The following is a 17,839-nucleotide window of genomic DNA, read 5'->3' as shown; positions in this document are numbered from 1 at the left end:
TGATTGTTTTATTTAAATATGATTTTTTTTATTTAAATATGATTTTTTTTTTATTTAAATCTCTTTTTTTTTTTAATCTGATTTTTTTTTATTTAAATCAGATTTTTTTTTATTTAAATCTGATTTTTTTTTATTTAAATATGATTTTTTTTTCATTTAAGTCTGATTTTTTTTTTATTTAAATCTGATTTTTTTATTTTATTGAAATTTTCTTGATTATGACATTTTTATCAAATTTATTTTAATAAATCAATAAGAGAAAATTGAGTGCTGTCCGTGATACTTTTTTATTTGCACTAACGTACAATTTGTCAGGACAAGCTTTCGGGGTATGTCCCCTTTTTCAAGGTCCAAGCAGTACTGACATACCCCGAAAGCTTGTCCTGAAAATGCTATTGCTAGTGCAAATAAAAAAGTATCACGGACAGTACTCAATTTTCTCTGTCACAATTGCACTAATACGGCTACAATCACATTAATAAATAAATAATTAATTTAATAAATAATTTATTTTAATAAAAATGCTTTTGGAGTAAAAGTCTATCTAAAGATAGTTTTCTATTTAAGAAACATTGATAATTTAGTTTATTCAGCATGAAGTTGAGCTTAGTTATGTAGCATGAGGCTGTATATTCTGCAATATTAAATTTTTTGTAAACTCATTCAATGAATCCAAGCTCTGCGAGTGTCAGTACTGGGCTCAGCCCTTCCTTCTCTTAGCTGGACGCTCAGCTGTTGGCTAATTGCCAGCTCCTATCTCTCCACAGGTACTCTGCTGTTGATGATATCCTGCTCGTTAGTCCTGCCTACTTAGGCCCCTTTCACACAGAGGCAGTTTTCAGGCCCTACAGCGCTAAAAATAGCGCCTGTGTAGTGCCTGAAAAAAAACGGCCCCTTTCACCCCAGTGTGAAAGCCGGAGGGCGTTCAGACTGGAGTGGTGTGCTGGCAGGACGGTGAAAAAAGTCCTGCTAGCCGAATCTTTGGAGCTGTGAAGGAGCGGTGTATTCACCACTCCTTAACCGCTCCTACCCATTGAAATCAATGAGGCAGCGTGGCTATACCGCCGGCATAGCACTGCTGCAATCTGCGCTTTGCGGGCAGTTTTAACCCTTTTTCGGTCACTAGCAGGGTCGCTATCTGTGGCAGATAAACAGGTACAATTTATGTAGGAGGGTTTGTTTAATCTCTGTGTATAATGAAAGTCTAGTCACTTTAATGGGTATACAGTATGTAAGGGATTACAATGGCTTTAAAGTGTTACTAAACCCAGGACCCTGCATTCACAATATCTGGTCTCCCACAGTACACAGAACATGGAAATGCAATTATTTTAGTAAATATAAACTGCTAAATACCTTTTCTCATCAGCAGTATATAGCAGTCTTGTGACTTTTATCAGTATCTGGTTAAAGCTTATATGAGTTTTCATTCTACTCTGACTGTCCTATGAGGCTGCAGAACCCCAGACCCCTCTGTCTGGACAGTGCTGATTGGCCCTGTGCAGATCGCACACACACCCCCCCCCCCCAAAAAGAAAAACTCTATAACAATATATACCAAACTGAGCATTAGCAGAGTGCCCCCAAAGCTCTGTTCAATCAGGTGTTAGATTGGGGACAGTGGAAGAAGGGGAGGATCAGAGTAGACAGTTTTTTTATGCAATCCAGAGGATTAACCCCTTAGGTTCCAATTGAAAAGATAAAAAAAATACTCTCTATTAATACACACCAAACTGAGCATATGCAGAGTGCCCCCAAGGCTCTGTCTTATACGGATATGGAAAGGGGATAGTGGAAGAAAGGGAGGATCAGAGAAGACAGGATCAAACTGCCTTTTTACTTAATGCGGAGGATTTCCCCCTTAGATTCCACAGTGAGTATAACAAGCAAGCTTTATACAGACTGATTTTACTGTTGTGGGTTTAGTAATACTTTAAGCGCGTGACATATTACCCGAATGTGATAGTTGCACGTTCAAGAAATCACAAGCAAATGACCATGCAAACACTAATGCAAGAATGCATCGCTACTCATCCAGTTTCAAATGAGTACAGCCCTTCACTTCTATAAACACCTATACATGCCTGTACGCACAGTATGGCAACTTGCTGAACTAGCAAAATCCACAGGCAGTGTCAACTCACCCAGAGGTGAATTTCAATGTAGTTTTTCCCACACTTTGCAGGTTGCAGGGATGTTTTCTGAACATTTCTTGAAGACAAACGAACATCAAGACAATGGGGGTTATTTACGAAAGGCAAATCCACTTTGCACTGCAAGTGCACTTGGAAGTGCAGTCGCTATAAATCTAAGGGGAAGATCTGAAATGAGTGGAAGCTCTGCTGATTTTATCATCCAGTCATGTTCAAGCTAAAACGCTGTTTTTTAATTTTCCTTGCATGGGACACATCCCTGCAACCTGCAAAGTGTGGGAAAAACTACATTGAAATTCACCTCTGGGTGAGTTGACACTGCCTGTGGATCTACAGTGACTTTACTTCCAAGTACACTTGCAGTGCAAAGTGGATTTTCCTTTAGTACATAACCCCCACTGAGTCTTGTAACTCTGTGGGGGGGAGTGCTTTAGTCCACGAGGGCAAACATTAGAGCCCACGGAGAAGCAGAGAGTGACTAATGCCGCGTACACACGGGCGGACTGTATGGCGTACTTAGTCCGTCTAAACACATTTCAGCGGACAATCCGCTCGTGTGTGGGCTTCAGCGGACTTTTTCAGCGTGCAGTCCGGCGTACTAAGTATTTCGGATTTTTCGAAATTCTGTCCGTCGTACTTTGGTTTCAGCGGACAATCCGCTCGTCAGTATGCTAGTTGGACGGACTAAGAATGGCGCATGCTCAGAAAGGATTTACACGGCGGAAAGGTGCTTTGCTGTGTATTGGACGTCCTATTTCTAGTCCCGTCGTACGTGCTGTACACGTCATCGAGCAAGCTTTCGTCGGACTGTTTGGCTATCCGTGTGTGGTCAAGTCCGTTCAGTGGAAAGTATGACGGACTGTCCGTCGGATTGTATGACGGACTAAGTAGGCCATACAGTCCGCCCGTGTGTACGCGGCATAAGGTTCGGTTCACACAGGGGCAACACGACTTTCAACACGACTTTTGGAGGCAACTTGGACGCGACTTGGACAGACTTACAACACTACATTAAGTCGCCCCAGGCCAGGCGACTTGCCATGGCCAATCAGAGAATGAGCTCTCAGGGGGGAACTCCTTTTGAGAGCTGATAATTCTCTGAGAGTCGCCTCTGTATAGACAGGGGATCAGACTTGGAGGCGACCTCCATTGAAATCAATGGGTACCAGTCGCCTACAAGTCGGATTGAAGTAGTACAGGAACCTTTTCTGAAGTCGGAGCGACTTCAGTAGTGTGCATTAAGACGGCTCTCATTCACTTACATTGATTTCTACATGTTGTGCGACCTGAGGTGACTTGGGGCGACTTGAAGTCGGATCTGAGTCACCCCTGTGTGAACCGGCTCTAAGGGTTGGTCTAACTAGTATATAACAGGAGCAAGGGGGGGCGAACAATGAAATGTATAAAGGCACAAACATAACAATAAACAACAGTAAAGTGGCTGCTAATGGAAGCACAATAAGGCTATCATTCTTTGTACATGGCCATTGCTTTTGGCACTGCTATACCACTATAAGCAAACAGTGTGCGTTCTATTACACAAATAGTGTGCGTTCTATTACACCAATAATGTGCGTTCTATTACACAAATAGTGTACGTTATATTACACCAATAGTGTGCGTTCTATTACACCAATAATGTGCGTTCTATTACACCAATAATGTGCGTTCTATTACACAAATAGTGTACGTTATATTACACCAATAGTGTGCGTTCTATTACACCAATAATGTGCGTTCTATTACACAAATAGTGTACGTTATATTACACCAATAGTGTGCGTTCTATTACACCAATAATGTGCGTTCTATTACACCAATAATGTGCGTTCTATTACACAAATAGTGTACGTTATATTACACCAATAGTGTGCGTTCTATTACACCAATAATGTGCGTTCTATTACACCAATAATGTGCGTTCTATTACACAAATAGTGTACGTTATATTACACCAATAGTGTGCGTTCTATTACACCAATAATGTGCGTTCTATTACACAAATAGTGTACGTTATATTACACCAATAGTGTGCGTTCTATTACACCAATAATGTGCGTTCTATTACACCAATAATGTGCGTTCTATTACACAAATAGTGTACGTTATATTACACCAATAGTGTGCGTTCTATTACACCAATAATGTGCGTTCTATTACACAAATAGTGTACGTTATATTACACCAATAGTGTGCGTTCTATTACACCAATAATGTGCGTTCTATTACACAAATAGTGTACGTTATATTACACCAATAGTGTGCGTTCTATTACACCAATAATGTGCGTTCTATTACACAAATAGTGTACGTTATATTACACCAATAGTGTGCGTTCTATTACACCAATAATGTGCGTTCTATTACACCAATAATGTGCGTTCTATTACACAAATAGTGTACGTTATATTACACCAATAGTGTGCGTTCTATTACACCAATAATGTGCGTTCTATTACACAAATAGTGTACGTTATATTACACCAATAGTGTGCGTTCTATTACACCAATAATGTGCGTTCTATTACACAAATAGTGTACGTTATATTACACCAATAGTGTGCGTTCTATTACACCAATAATGTGCGTTCTATTACACAAATAGTGTACGTTATATTACACCAATAGTGTGCGTTCTATTACACCAATAATGTGCGTTCTATTACACCAATAATGTGCGTTCTATTACACAAATAGTGTACGTTATATTACACCAATAGTGTGCGTTCTATTACACCAATAATGTGCGTTCTATTACACAAATAGTGTACGTTATATTACACCAATAGTGTGCGTTCTATTACACCAATAATGTGCGTTCTATTACACAAATAGTGTACGTTATATTACACCAATAGTGTGCGTTCTATTACACCAATAATGTGCGTTCTATTACACAAATAGTGTACGTTATATTACACCAATAGTGTGCGTTCTATTACACCAATAATGTGCGTTCTATTACACAAATAGTGTGCATTCTATTACACAAATAGTGTGCATTCTGTTACACCAATAGTGTGCGTTCTATTACACCAATAATGTGCGTTCTATTAGCCCTTGTACACACGGTCGGACATTCTGACAACCAAATCCGTTGGATGTTGTCCGACGGATTTTGTCCGAAACTGTTGCATACACTCGGTCGGACAAAGTTTTCGGAAAATCTGATTGTACATAACGTGATGACGTTATTTCGTTACAACAGGACTACATTCAGGCTAGTAGCCAATAGCTTTGGTCTAAGAATTTGATCTGAGCATGCGTGGCACTTTGTCCGTCGGAGTAGGCTACACATGATCAGAGTATATCCGATAGGAGCATTTTGTCGGAAAATTTTACGGACAAGTTGGAAAACTTGGTCCGTCGGATACTCCAACGGAAACAGTCTGATGCAGACCACACACAGTCGGATTATCCGACAAAACAGTCCGATCGGACACATTCCCTCGGAATCTCCGACCGTGTGTATAATGGCTAACACAAATAGTGTGTGTTCTATTACACAAATAGTGTGCGTTCTATTACACCAATAGTGTGCATTCTATTACACAAGCCATTGGTATCACCGGCTCACATCTTTCCATGGCTCTGTATTTGGAAGGAGTATGGAAGGACTTGCTTGTGATTTTAATGGTTAATATGTAACTTTTTGGTTTCCCTGAAGGAGATTCTCAGGGGTAAGAGGCAGAAATGATTTGCTTGTAGGAAATGAATTGCAGAATGTTCCATTAAGCACAGCAGATGTTCCGGAAGAGAGTTGACTTCACTGCATGAGATTTGGACCTTCTCCTCATTTACTGTGTATAGATGTCAGTCTGCACTGGAAATTTTTTCAGTAGATCTCCGGAGAGAAGCGAATATCATTCTCTAAAATAGCAATAAATCGTGTAACCTGCTCAACCAATCAGAAGTCATCTTTCATTGCCCTAACTGTTTTATACTGATGAAAGGTGATATGTGGCTGGTTTCTCCAAGACAGAGCACATTGCACATTCTTGGACTGCCTTATTTATTTTTTTATTGTTGGGCTTTTAACAGTTAAAGAGGAAGTAAATCCTGATGGGTTTACTTCCTCTTTGTCTCCCTGCAAAGGTAAAGCACAATGGGCTACTCTGCATCGCATAGTAGCCCATTATGTGTCACTTACCTGACACAGGAGCCAGCGAAGGCACCGCTGTCCCCTGTAGTCTAGAGTATCCATCTTCTTCTGGGTATCGCTGCTCCGGCCACTCATAGCGCCGGAGCAGCGATGACGTCACTCCCGCGTATGCGCAGGGACCTGCCACTAACGGCATATCGCCGTTAGCGGCAGCATGCCGCTAACAACGATAGTGTGCCTGCGTGCTGCTGTCTACGGCGCATGCGCCATAGACAGCTGTGACTGTCTTTTAGTAAATATCTCCTAAACTGTGTAGGTTTAGGAGATATTTCTTGGACCTACAGGTAAGCCTTAATCTAGGCTTACCTGTAGGTCAAAGTGGTTTGTAAGGGTTTACAACCACTTTAAGCAGGCTATAAACTAGAAGGCTTTTGGATGAATGTTCGTACAAACATTTGTGCAAACATCAGTACATTCGATGACTTGATGAATGTCACTTGAAACTTCTTTAAAATGTTGTTTGCGGCCCATGGAGCCATGAGGGTTTGGTGGTTGGTTGCCTTTCCCCCCTCCTTTTTATTTTTATTTTTCTAACATTTTTACTGGTTTTCCTTTTTTCTTGTTATATATTTTTGAACACATGTTTATGTATGTACTATACATATATTTCACATTCTTTACACATATTATTCCTTTCTTGTCAACACCTAGGTAGTAGTTTTATGTCATGTATATCAAAACCTAAGTAGTAGTTTTATGTCATGTATACGAAGGTCTGAATCACACCTAGGCATTTTTAGTGCTTTTTTGCAGATTTGCACTACAGAATGTGTTCCATAGGAAACCATGATAAATGGACTGTGGTGCAAATCTGCAAAATGTAAAAAGCACTAAAAATGCCTAGGTGTGAATCAGGCCTAACATATAAGACACATTTTTCACAGCCATCACAGTGGAGGACTTGTTGGATTGCTCTCCATGCTGGCCATTCCATCTTGTCCTGTTTGCACTGCCGAGTCCTTCGAATCCCACACCCACAGTTCCCGGGTTAGACAGTTCCAGGTGACTACCATTAGGTCATGAGCATATGATGTATTGCAGGTTTGTAAGTATGGGTCCCCATTTGGTTGATACCCAATGATTGCATTAACATAATCCATTTTATTATGTGTGTCATATATTTTGTTCTAAACTATTTCTATTTTATAGACAATTATATGTGCATCAGCCCCTGAGAAAGTGATGCTATGTCACGAAACGCATCAGGTTACATAGATGCAAGTTCACATCTATTATGGATTGATATTTGAAACACTGTACCTGGCTATGGAATTAGTATGTATATATTGACCAATCGACTCAACTATATGGCATTATGTCACTTTTGATCATTTGGAAATTGTATTTACCAATAAATCTGTACCTTATTGATTTTATAATTGAGTGTGTTGTGCCTCATCTAAAGTCCCACGGGCAATTCATGTTTCTTTGTAGATTAACTATATATGGTGATATATTTACTGAGTACATATAACCTGGTGTCTTTATTTAACCTTAAAGTGGAGTTGCACCCAAAAGTGGTACTTACGCTTATTACGCTTATTCCTCCCCCCGTGCCAGATTTGGCACCTTTCATGGGAGGGGGCAGGGACCTGTTTTTGACAGGTCCTCTTCCCCACTTCCAGAGACAGCGCCATGGCAAAGCTTGGCTCCCTTTCTCCTTCCTCCGCCACCGGGCCAATTCATAAGCGCAGCAAGCTTCGCACTTGCGCAGTAGGGTTCCCTTACCAGCAATGGTGGTGGCTGCACCGGACAGTCCATCTGAAGATCGGCTGGGGTGCTGGCTCCCTAGTAAGGTGAGTGTCCATATATTAAAAGTCAGCAGCTGCAGTATTTTTAGCTGCTGTCTTTTAATATTTCGTAGGCTGGGCGGACCTACGCTTTAACTATGTAACCTCCACTAAATATATGAAGTACCTTTGGCATTCGCAGGTTATCGATCACATCTCCGTTTGAACCATGCAATCTCATACTTCAGACTTTAAAGGGGCCAGATTGTGGGAGCAGAAAAATTCACTGGAATGAAATAATGCCTCAGGCTTGGTTGTCAGTGAAAGTAAGAAAATGACATAGTGCCTGGGGTCAGTAGGAGGAGGAATAAGGCCTCATCATTGGTGTCAATGGTGGGAATAGGGCCTCATCATTGGTGTCAATGGTGGGAATAAGGCCTCATCATTGGTGTCAATGGTGGGAATAGGGCCTCATCATTGGTGTCAATGGTGGGAATAGGGCCTCATTATTGGTGTCAATGGTGGGAATAGGGCCTCATCATTCGTGTCAATGGTGGGGATAGGGCCTCATCATTGGTGTCAATGGTGGGCATAGGGCCTCATCATTGATGTCAATGGTGGGAATAGGGTCTCATCATTGGTGTCAATGGTGGGAATAGGGCCTCATCATTGGTGTCAATGGTGGGAACAGGGCCTCATCACTGGTGTCAATGGTGGGAATAGGGCCTCATCATTGGTGTCAATGGTGGGCATAGGGCCTCATCATTGGTGTCAATTGTGGGAATAGGGCCTCATCATTGGTGTCAATGGTGAGTATAGGGCCTCAGGCTTGGTTGTCAGTGGGAGTAAGAAAATGACATAGTGCCTGTGGTCAGTAGGAGGAGGAATAGTGCCTCATTATTGGTACTGGTGGGAGGAATAGTTCACCATCATTGGTGTCAATGGTGGGAATAGGACCTCAACATTGGTGTCAATGGTGGGAATAGGGCCCCATCATTGGCGTCAATGGTGAGAATAGGGCTTCATCATTGGTGTCAATGAAAAGATTACTGCCCAATTGTTGGTGTCAGTAAAAGGAATGGTGCCTGATTAAGGTCAGTGGACTGAAAAGTGCCCCATTGTTGGTGTTGGTGGAAGCAGTGGTGGCCAGTTGAAGGAATCATGCTTCTTCATTGTTGTCAGTGGTAGGAACAGTGCCTGTATCAGTGGGAGATTTTTATCTTTATCATGGTACACCAAGATAAGGGCAAGCAAAGGGCCAGAGTATGAAGATCACTGATGTATAATGTCAGCCATAAAAACATACCAGCATTCCAAGATATATAATGTGGTCCTTTCAGCAGATATTTCATCTAGTAGAATCACAAGAGTCAGTTTGATGGAATCCAATGTAAATGTAAAACGTGACCAAATCATTAACACAGGAAGTTATGCCTATTCGATCGTTTGCTTATTTGATAATTTTGATTGAACTATACATCAATCATATAACAACAGTGAAGCATGTATGGCCTCCAAGACATAGACTGTCCAGAAGCATAGACATGCATATAAAGCAGTTGGGGGTTCATGTCATGTATGGTTGAACCTTTAACTAGCAAACTAATGAGCCAAGTCTCTGTACCCTATCACCCCCTGCCAGTGAGCGGATATGGCAGATGCCAGTTATCTCCACTGACGTAGTACAGGACCAGTGTGGGGAATTGGTTCTAGTTAACCAGCTTGGTGTGAGACGTGATGATTGGACATAACTAGAACCAGGAGGAGTCCTTCCCATTCACACTCCAGCAATCCTCATTGACATTCTGCTCATCCATCATCTGATCCACCTGACAGTCCCAGTAATCCTATACTCCGCACACACATCCAGCACTGTGACTGGGAACTGCTCTCTATTCCAAAACATTATGCAGAAAGGTATTGGATGCTCTGGAGACTGAGCTTAACTTCCAATGCTATATGAAGCTTTGATCTCAGCAAACCATCCCTACAACACATCTGTCCCCAGCTCTGCAGATGGGCTAACACGCATCCGTTTCATAGCTGTCAAAATGGATTACTTGGGAGACAGCAAATATACACATTCCAAAAGAAGGAGTACAGTAATGGAAAGTTTCTTTTGGTTTGGGTTTTCTTTTTTTGTCCTTTGTTTTTTTTTTTTTTGCTGTGTCTTGGGGAATTTAAAGTGACATTAAACAATAATATTATTCTCCAAAAATAATGCATACATATCAACTACCTATTGGCCCTGGAATCTACTTTTCATGCAATTGTTACTGGTTTTCTGTCTTCTTGCAACGTCCGTGAGCTCCCAAACCTATCCTTTTTCCTCATTCACTTCCATTCATTTGCTATGAGCAGAGCACATTCCTTTTGATTGTGTGCTCTTCTCTACGCTCACCGCAGATCCCATAGTTCATAATCTATTTCAGTGAGCTAGAAAGAATTACTACATTCCTACATACAGAGTATTGTTGCCACTTGTCCGGGATTCACCCAGACAGTTCGGGTTTGGAATCATGTGTCCAGGTTTCAAAGTGCTGGAAACCCGGACACATTATTCAGACTAGACTATGGCTTCCCAGCAAGGTTGCTGGCTGCAGTTGTCTAAGCTGAGAGTGTCTGTTACACACTCTTTCACACTGCCCAAAGCTAACACTAATGCCGCATACACACGACTGGACTTTCCGGCAAACTAGGTACGACGGTCTTCCCGGCGGACTTTTGGTGGAGTTCCGACGGACTTTCCAAATCAAACGGACTTGCCCACACACAAACGGACTAAGTCCATTCAAAAGTCCGTTCTTTTTGAACGTGATGACGTAAATGGGACAAAAAAAGAAAGTTTAATAGCCAGTAGCCAATAGCTACCCTAGCATCGTATTTGGTCCGTCGGACCAGCATACAGACAAATGGTTTTCCTGATTTGAGTCCGTCGGAATTTAGTCCATCGGATAGATTTGAAACATGTTCTATTTCTAGGTCCGCCGGATTTCATTCCCAAAAGATGATCGGATTAGCCCACACATGATCGGATTGTCCGACGGACTAATCCTGTGCGCTGCTAAAGTGTTTGGGTTTGACTTGAAGAAAAAAGTGGCAACCCTAATACAGGGGGACAATGGAGAACAAACGTAGCCACCCTCTAACCGGAAGTCAGGTCACAGCAGCAAAAACAAAGGAATCCGGAGATTTGGAGGAGGCTGAGAGCAATAGAAGGGGCTTTTCTGAGTTCTGAATACACACTTTGTTAAAATTTGTTTGCAAACCAGAGTTTAGAGTCCCTTTAAGCTGTTATTAAATTAGTGGTACACTGAATGGAAATTTTGGTGTCAAAACCGAAAATTCAGGATGCACTTAGCCGAAACAGAAACCAAAAATGACAGTTAAAAAAATAATAATAATAATTTATACATAATTGTATTATATTCAACTTTTTAAATTAATATCATGAATTTATAGGAATCTGAATTTATTGTTGCCCATTATCGGCACCTTTAGTGCAAAAAAACTGCATCCCATTAAATTCCATGCATGTCTTCACAGTGGTCCTTTGCCCTTCATTAGCAGTGTTAAAATTCTTGCTTGCTGCATTGGTCAGTTAAAAAAAAAATAAACGCACCTCCCTGTTGAAATACATTGAAAACGTAGCAAAAAAACATCAATAATGCACCCGTGTTACAGTTTTTGATGTGTTTTTTTGAGTCACATGACCTATGAAAAACACATCATAAGCACAGTAAAATCATGGTAAAATTGTGGCAAAATCGTGTGCGGCGCCGTTATCGGCACCTTTTTCTTTATCGGCAAAATGCTGAAAACACAATTTTCGGCTGAAATTTCGGTGCATCTCTATATTAAACCCAAAACCAAAAACGGATTGTATTGCAGCTTACCAATCATTAGATGTGGTGGCTGCATTTGTTTTCTTTTGCTTTTGCCCTCTGTTTTCACATGGTGATTTGGCCAGCAACACACCTCCCGTATTAGTGAGGCACAGCTCTGGAGGAATGAGCACAGGACACAGAGACAGCAGCATTGTCAGTCTGAGGGGAGGGTAGTGCTAAATGTATTAGCAGATTTAGAAACACTAACAAATTGAAGCCAAACTCCAGCTCAAACTTTAGAATCAGTTACAATAAACCGTTTTTTTTTTTCCTTTTGGGATACAGATTTGACATGAATAGCGTATTTATCTGTGTATAACATGCACTTTTTTCCCCTAAAAATCAGGGGGGAATTGTGGGTGCGTGTTATACGCTGAACTGCTGCCTTGGAAGGGAAGGAGGGAACGGACGCGGACGAAATAGACAGAGCCGTGTGTACTGTGTACTCGGCTAGGCTCGGCTTTGCTCGCATTCACGCCCAGTCCTGCCTCCTAGCATTTACGTCCCGCCATTGGACCGGTATTGTGTCCATCATAGGAGCCAGGCTAAGGGGCGGGACTAGGCGGGACTGCGTGACGAGCCAGAGAGGAGCCAAGTACATAGGACATCCGGCTCTGTCTATCTTGGCGGCGGTAACATTTAAAAACGATCATGCTGCAATTTTGGGCAAGGCTGCAGATGGACACTGATCATTCTGCAATGATGGGCATTTAAAATGTAAGTTTTTTCCTTAAACTTCCCTCCTAAAAGTTTTTTTCTTAAACTTCCCTCCGAAACTTGGGGTACGTGTTATACGCCGGCGCGTGTTATACGCCCATAAATACGGTAAATAAAAGCTGATAATTTTAATCACCCCTGCCAGTGTTAAATGGTTTGTTTCATCCATGTAAACTGATACATTCTGCTGCCGAGTTTGTGCTGTGAAAAACAACAGACTTGCTGGCTGGAATAACAGATGAAAATAGAAGAAAGAAAGCCTTAAAAAAAAGACAACTAATGCAGCCATCTCATCTAAGAATTGGTAAACTGATGATAAACACTTGCTTTTGGGCTTAATACTACTTTAACCTTCTAACCTTCACTTCTTGTCCGGGAGACAAACCAGCGATGAAATGAATTTGTCAAAGTGAGAGGGAATCCCCTCTTAGGCAGGGAACAATGACCGCCATTGAAAGTTTCTTCCCTATTTATGTTCAAGTGACAACTTTTCCATTCTTGGATTTCCCATTATTTTCAATAGTCACCAGGACAAACAGAGAGGATGAATCCCCCACCAGGGGATCAGACAGCAATAAAAACCTGACAGAGGTGATGGGGATGAAGATTATAAAATAGACAAATAAAGAAAATCAGAACTCTGCTTTTTACCATGTTCATGTAATGCGTATATACTACTCCATACATTCTTAGGAGAAGTATATATACCCATCATCTAAAATACAGCACGGCAAATAATAGGCAGTGCAGATATGTGTGACTTACACAAAAATAGCAAATTTCAAGCATTTGTTAAAATAATAATAATAATGATAAAACTAGACAGCATTAGAAGAAGGTCCATGATCCAGAGGAAGATAGAAGCATAGACAGACTCGTACAATGCTACCATGAAGATACAAGTTCCCAGTCTACAGTAGTAATGAACAGATTTGCTATTCTGGTTAGAATGTGTCAGCATACAGCTGGCATTGGCACGATGAATAACTCATTGGCTGCTGGACAGAAGGCACACAAATACCATACAACAATATGCAGACCACAGTAAAGAAATGTCAAAGATGGTAGAATAACTGGCAAAGAAGGGGGTACTGGATCAGTAATGGATGGGTGACATGTGGCACAAGAAGTGAACATCCTATGGCATTAGTGGAGGATGTAACGAGGACCATCTGCAGCATAGAAGCTTCAATGAACAATGCCCATATAGAATCAGGCACATCATGAGATACAGTATGACAACAGACACCTAAAAGAAATCTGTACTGTGAGAAACATGGATGTTGGCATTAGTGACTATTCTAGTTTCCTGACCTTTAAACTGAATCTCTGGCTTTAATAGGTTGAGGCTCACTATACACATTTCATCTGACCACACAGTCTCTGTACAATCAACTTTAGATCTACCAAAACTATGTAATATGGGGACCTGAAGTCCTTGAACTACACGTATTGGCAGATCTAAAGAAGATTGTACAATTAGACTGTAAAATGTATGGTGAACTTAAGTCACTGACCCAGGGCAAGTATATAAAAAAGTACTCGTGACTTTTCTGATCTGCCTACTTGTTGCAAATCGGTGACTTGGGAAGTATTAGGGTCAGCATAATTGGCCAGATAACTGGTATTTGCAGTGGGAAGAGGTCAGCGATGGCGACCAATTGTTTATGATAGGTTGACTATAACTTGTTCAGCACTATGGCGGTATATCCATTTGATCTGTCATGGCACTAGCTCTAATTGACATTTGCCCTATGACCTCGCACTGCCCTGTGATCTCCAAACAAAATAGCACATCATTTCAAAAGATGTCAAGGGTCTTCTGGTGGACAAAGGGCACTAAAATCTCTATCAGAACACAATGCACAAGCCATATTAAACATGTAGATGTAGGTAACATATGTAGGCACCATGTACAGAGACTGAGCCACAGCACCTTTTTCAGTCTGCCATGGTAGTAACTCTAAATAACATTTGCCCCTATGATATTATGGTGCCCTGTGATCTTCAGCCAGATCACTTCAACAGATGTCAGTGATAAGTAATCTACTGGTGGACAAAAGGCACTAAAATCTCCAATAGAACAATACACAAGCCATAATAAAGTTCTAGAGGTAGGCAGAAGCATAAACCCATAAGCAACACTGTGCAGAGCCGAAGTTATAGCACTATGCCCATGCAGCTTGCCATGGAACTAGTTTTATATGACATTTGTCCTATGACCTTGCACTGCCCAATGATCTTCATCCAGATAGCTCATCTCCTTAACAGATGTCAAGGATAAGTGATCTACTGGTGGACAGAAGGCACAGACATCTCCAACAGAACAATATACAAGATATATTCCAGTTCTAGAGGTAGGCACTATAAACCTGTAATCAGAGCCCCAGTCAATTACACCATACCCAGTCTGCCATGGCACTATCTCTATATGACATTTTCCCTATGCCCCTGTAATCTTCATCCAGATAGCCCATCACTTAAACAGATGTCAAGGATAAGTGATCTTCTGGTGGATAGAAGGCACAGACATCTCCAATAGAATATACAAGTCATGTTAAAGTTCTAGAGGTAGGTTTCATGAACCTGTAATGAGAGCCCCAGTCATTGCACCATACGCATACTGCCATGGCACTAGCTCTATATGATGTTTGCCCTATGACCCTGTAATCTTCATACAGATAGCCCATCAGTTCAACAGATGTCAAGGATAAGTAATCTAATAGTGGACAGAAAGCACGGACATCTCCAACAGAACAAGATCCAATTCATATTAAAGTTCAAGAGGTAGGCACCATAAACCTGTATTCACTGCCCCAGTCATAGCATCATACCCAGTCTGTCATGGCACTAGCTCTATATGACATTTTCCCTATGATCCTGTAATCTCCATCCAACAACAGATGTGAAGCTTAAGTGATCTACTGGTGGATATAAGCCACAGACATCTCCAAAAGAACAATATACAAGTCTAGAGGTAGGTATCATAAATCTATAATTAAAGCCCCATTAATGGCACCATACCAAGTCTGCCATGGCACTACCTCTATATAACATTTGCCCTATGACCCTGTAATCTTCACCCAGGTAGCCCACCACTTCAACAGATGTCAAGGATAAGTGATTTTCTGGTGGACAGAAGGCACAGACATATTCAACAAAACAATATATAATACAGGTTAAAGTACTAGTGGTAGACACCATAAACCTGTTATCAGAGCCCGAGTCATGGCACCATACCCAGACTGCCATGGCACTAGCTCTATATGATATTTGCCCTATGCCCCTGTAATCTACACCCAAATAGCCCATCACTGCAATGGATGTCAATGATAAGTGATTTTCTGGTGGACAGAAGCCACAGACATCTCTCACAGAACAATATACAAGTCTGGAGGTAGGCATCATAAATCTGTAGTCAGAGCCCTAGTCATGGCACCATACCCAGTCTGCCATGGCACTAGCTCTATATGTCAATTGCCCTTTGACCCTGTAATCTTCACCCAGCTAGCCCAACACTTCAACAGATGTCAAGGATAAGTCATCTACCGGTGAACAGAAGCCACAGACATCTCCAACAGAACAAGATCCAAATTTATATTAAAGTTCTACAGGTAGGCACCATAAACCTGTAATCAGAGCCCCAGTCATGGCACCATGCCCAGTCTTCCATAGCATTATCTCTATGACTCTGTAATCTCCACCCAGATAGACCATCACTAACAGATGTAGAGGATAAGTGATCTATTGGTGGACAGAAGGCACAAACATCTCAAACAGAACAATATATAACCTATAATAATGTTCTAGAAGTAGGCATAAGCATAAATATGTGATCAGCACTGTGCAGAACCCCAGCCATGGCACCATCCCCAGTCTACCATGGCACTACCTCTATATGACATTTGCCCTATGACCCTGTAATCTTTACCCAGATAACCCATCACTTCAACAGATGTGAAGAATAAGTTATCTATTGGTGGACAGAAGGCACCAACATCTCCAACAGAACAATATATAACCTATAGTAAAGTTCTAGCAGTAGGCAGAAGCATAAATATATGATTAGCACTGTGCAGAGCCCCAGTCATGGCACCATCCCCAGTCTGCCATGGCAGTAACTGTGGGTGCTGGGGGCATTTGTGTTCTAACACTTATCCTTCCAAATAAGTAATCAGATGACAGCTGTCAAAGAACTATTGTCTGTTGGATTGTAGAGGCACCACAACAAGGAAACTACAGAACACCAGTGCAAACTGCTCCAAGTTTGAGAAGGCACTGGCATGCAAAGCGGGCACCCAACTTGTACAGTGCCACCATCCTGCCCCAAGTGTGCCAGCCTGCCATGGCACTGAACTCTTATGAAGGGTCATATGACAGGTGACTGATGAGATTTGAATTGTCGGGTCACTCACACTGCTGTTCTCTCCGGTCCAGTGCACCATTGCCTGGTTGTGTGAAGCGTCTCCTTTGAGCACAAACGAGGTGCTGAGCATAGAGATGTGATCTCTGGATGTAGACCTCCCAAAGCGACCAGCTGGAGTAGTAGCATCCTCAGGAAGCCTCCGATCCCCATCAACTCTGCTGTCCTGTATATCCCGTGCACTCCTTCTCCGGATCACCCAGCCACTGCCCTGCACTAGCAGCACCAGCAGGGACAGGCTGGCCAGGCACAGGATGCCCATAGGGGGTGGAAGAAGTGGCCCCCTTAGTGCCATGCTCTTCTTCTGATGCGGCTAGTGACAGGCTGGGGATGTGTATGCTCACTTAGATAGATACTCGTAGAGGGAGGGATTGCAAACAAAGCAAGCTTCTCTTTTTTTTTCTCTCCCTCCTTACATTGGAGAACAGTGAGATTTCAGGACTGGAACTGTCACTGGGGGGAAGGACGCGGGCGCCACCTTCTGGGCAAACTGGAGAAAGCTTGTCAATGGGATTTGACAGCTGACAAATGGATCGCGGAGGGTCGGTGCATCTCTGTAGGGCTGTGATTCTCAAACAGGTTGCTTGGGGTTCCTTCAGCATTGGGCAATTTCTGCTTCTCAGATAAATTCCCACTGACTCCATTGATCTGTTTAACCCCAATGACCACAAGTGTAAGGACCATTCTTCCCACTGACCATCACACTAATGTATCATAAGTTGTAGACTTCTAATTTTTAGCAGGGGTTCCCCGAGACTGGAGAACTA

The 17,839-nt window shown here is 41.9% G+C and overlaps 1 protein-coding gene across 2 annotated transcripts in view; it reads right to left on the bottom strand.

The window, feature by feature from the left end:
• Nucleotides 1-17,431, bottom strand: part of SORCS2 (sortilin related VPS10 domain containing receptor 2) — a 1,283,650-nt gene extending 1,266,219 nt beyond the window's left edge. For both annotated transcript variants that reach the window (XM_077477839.1, XM_077477840.1), the window contains exon 1: nucleotides 17,065-17,431. In XM_077477839.1, the coding sequence (XP_077333965.1) occupies nucleotides 17,065-17,367 (303 nt within the window). In that variant the 5' untranslated portion in view covers nucleotides 17,368-17,431. The remainder of the gene's footprint in view (nucleotides 1-17,064) is intronic.
• Between the last annotated feature and the right edge of the window lie 408 nt (nucleotides 17,432-17,839).

Source organism: Lithobates pipiens, unplaced genomic scaffold (assembly GCF_037356315.1).
Source record: "Lithobates pipiens isolate NorthernLeopardFrog02 unplaced genomic scaffold, aLitPip1_a1.2 Scaffold_13, whole genome shotgun sequence".
Classification (NCBI taxonomy): domain Eukaryota; kingdom Metazoa; phylum Chordata; class Amphibia; order Anura; family Ranidae; genus Lithobates; species Lithobates pipiens.
The sequence above is the reverse complement of the archived record's forward strand: the minus strand, read 5'-3'. Positions and strand labels throughout refer to the sequence as shown.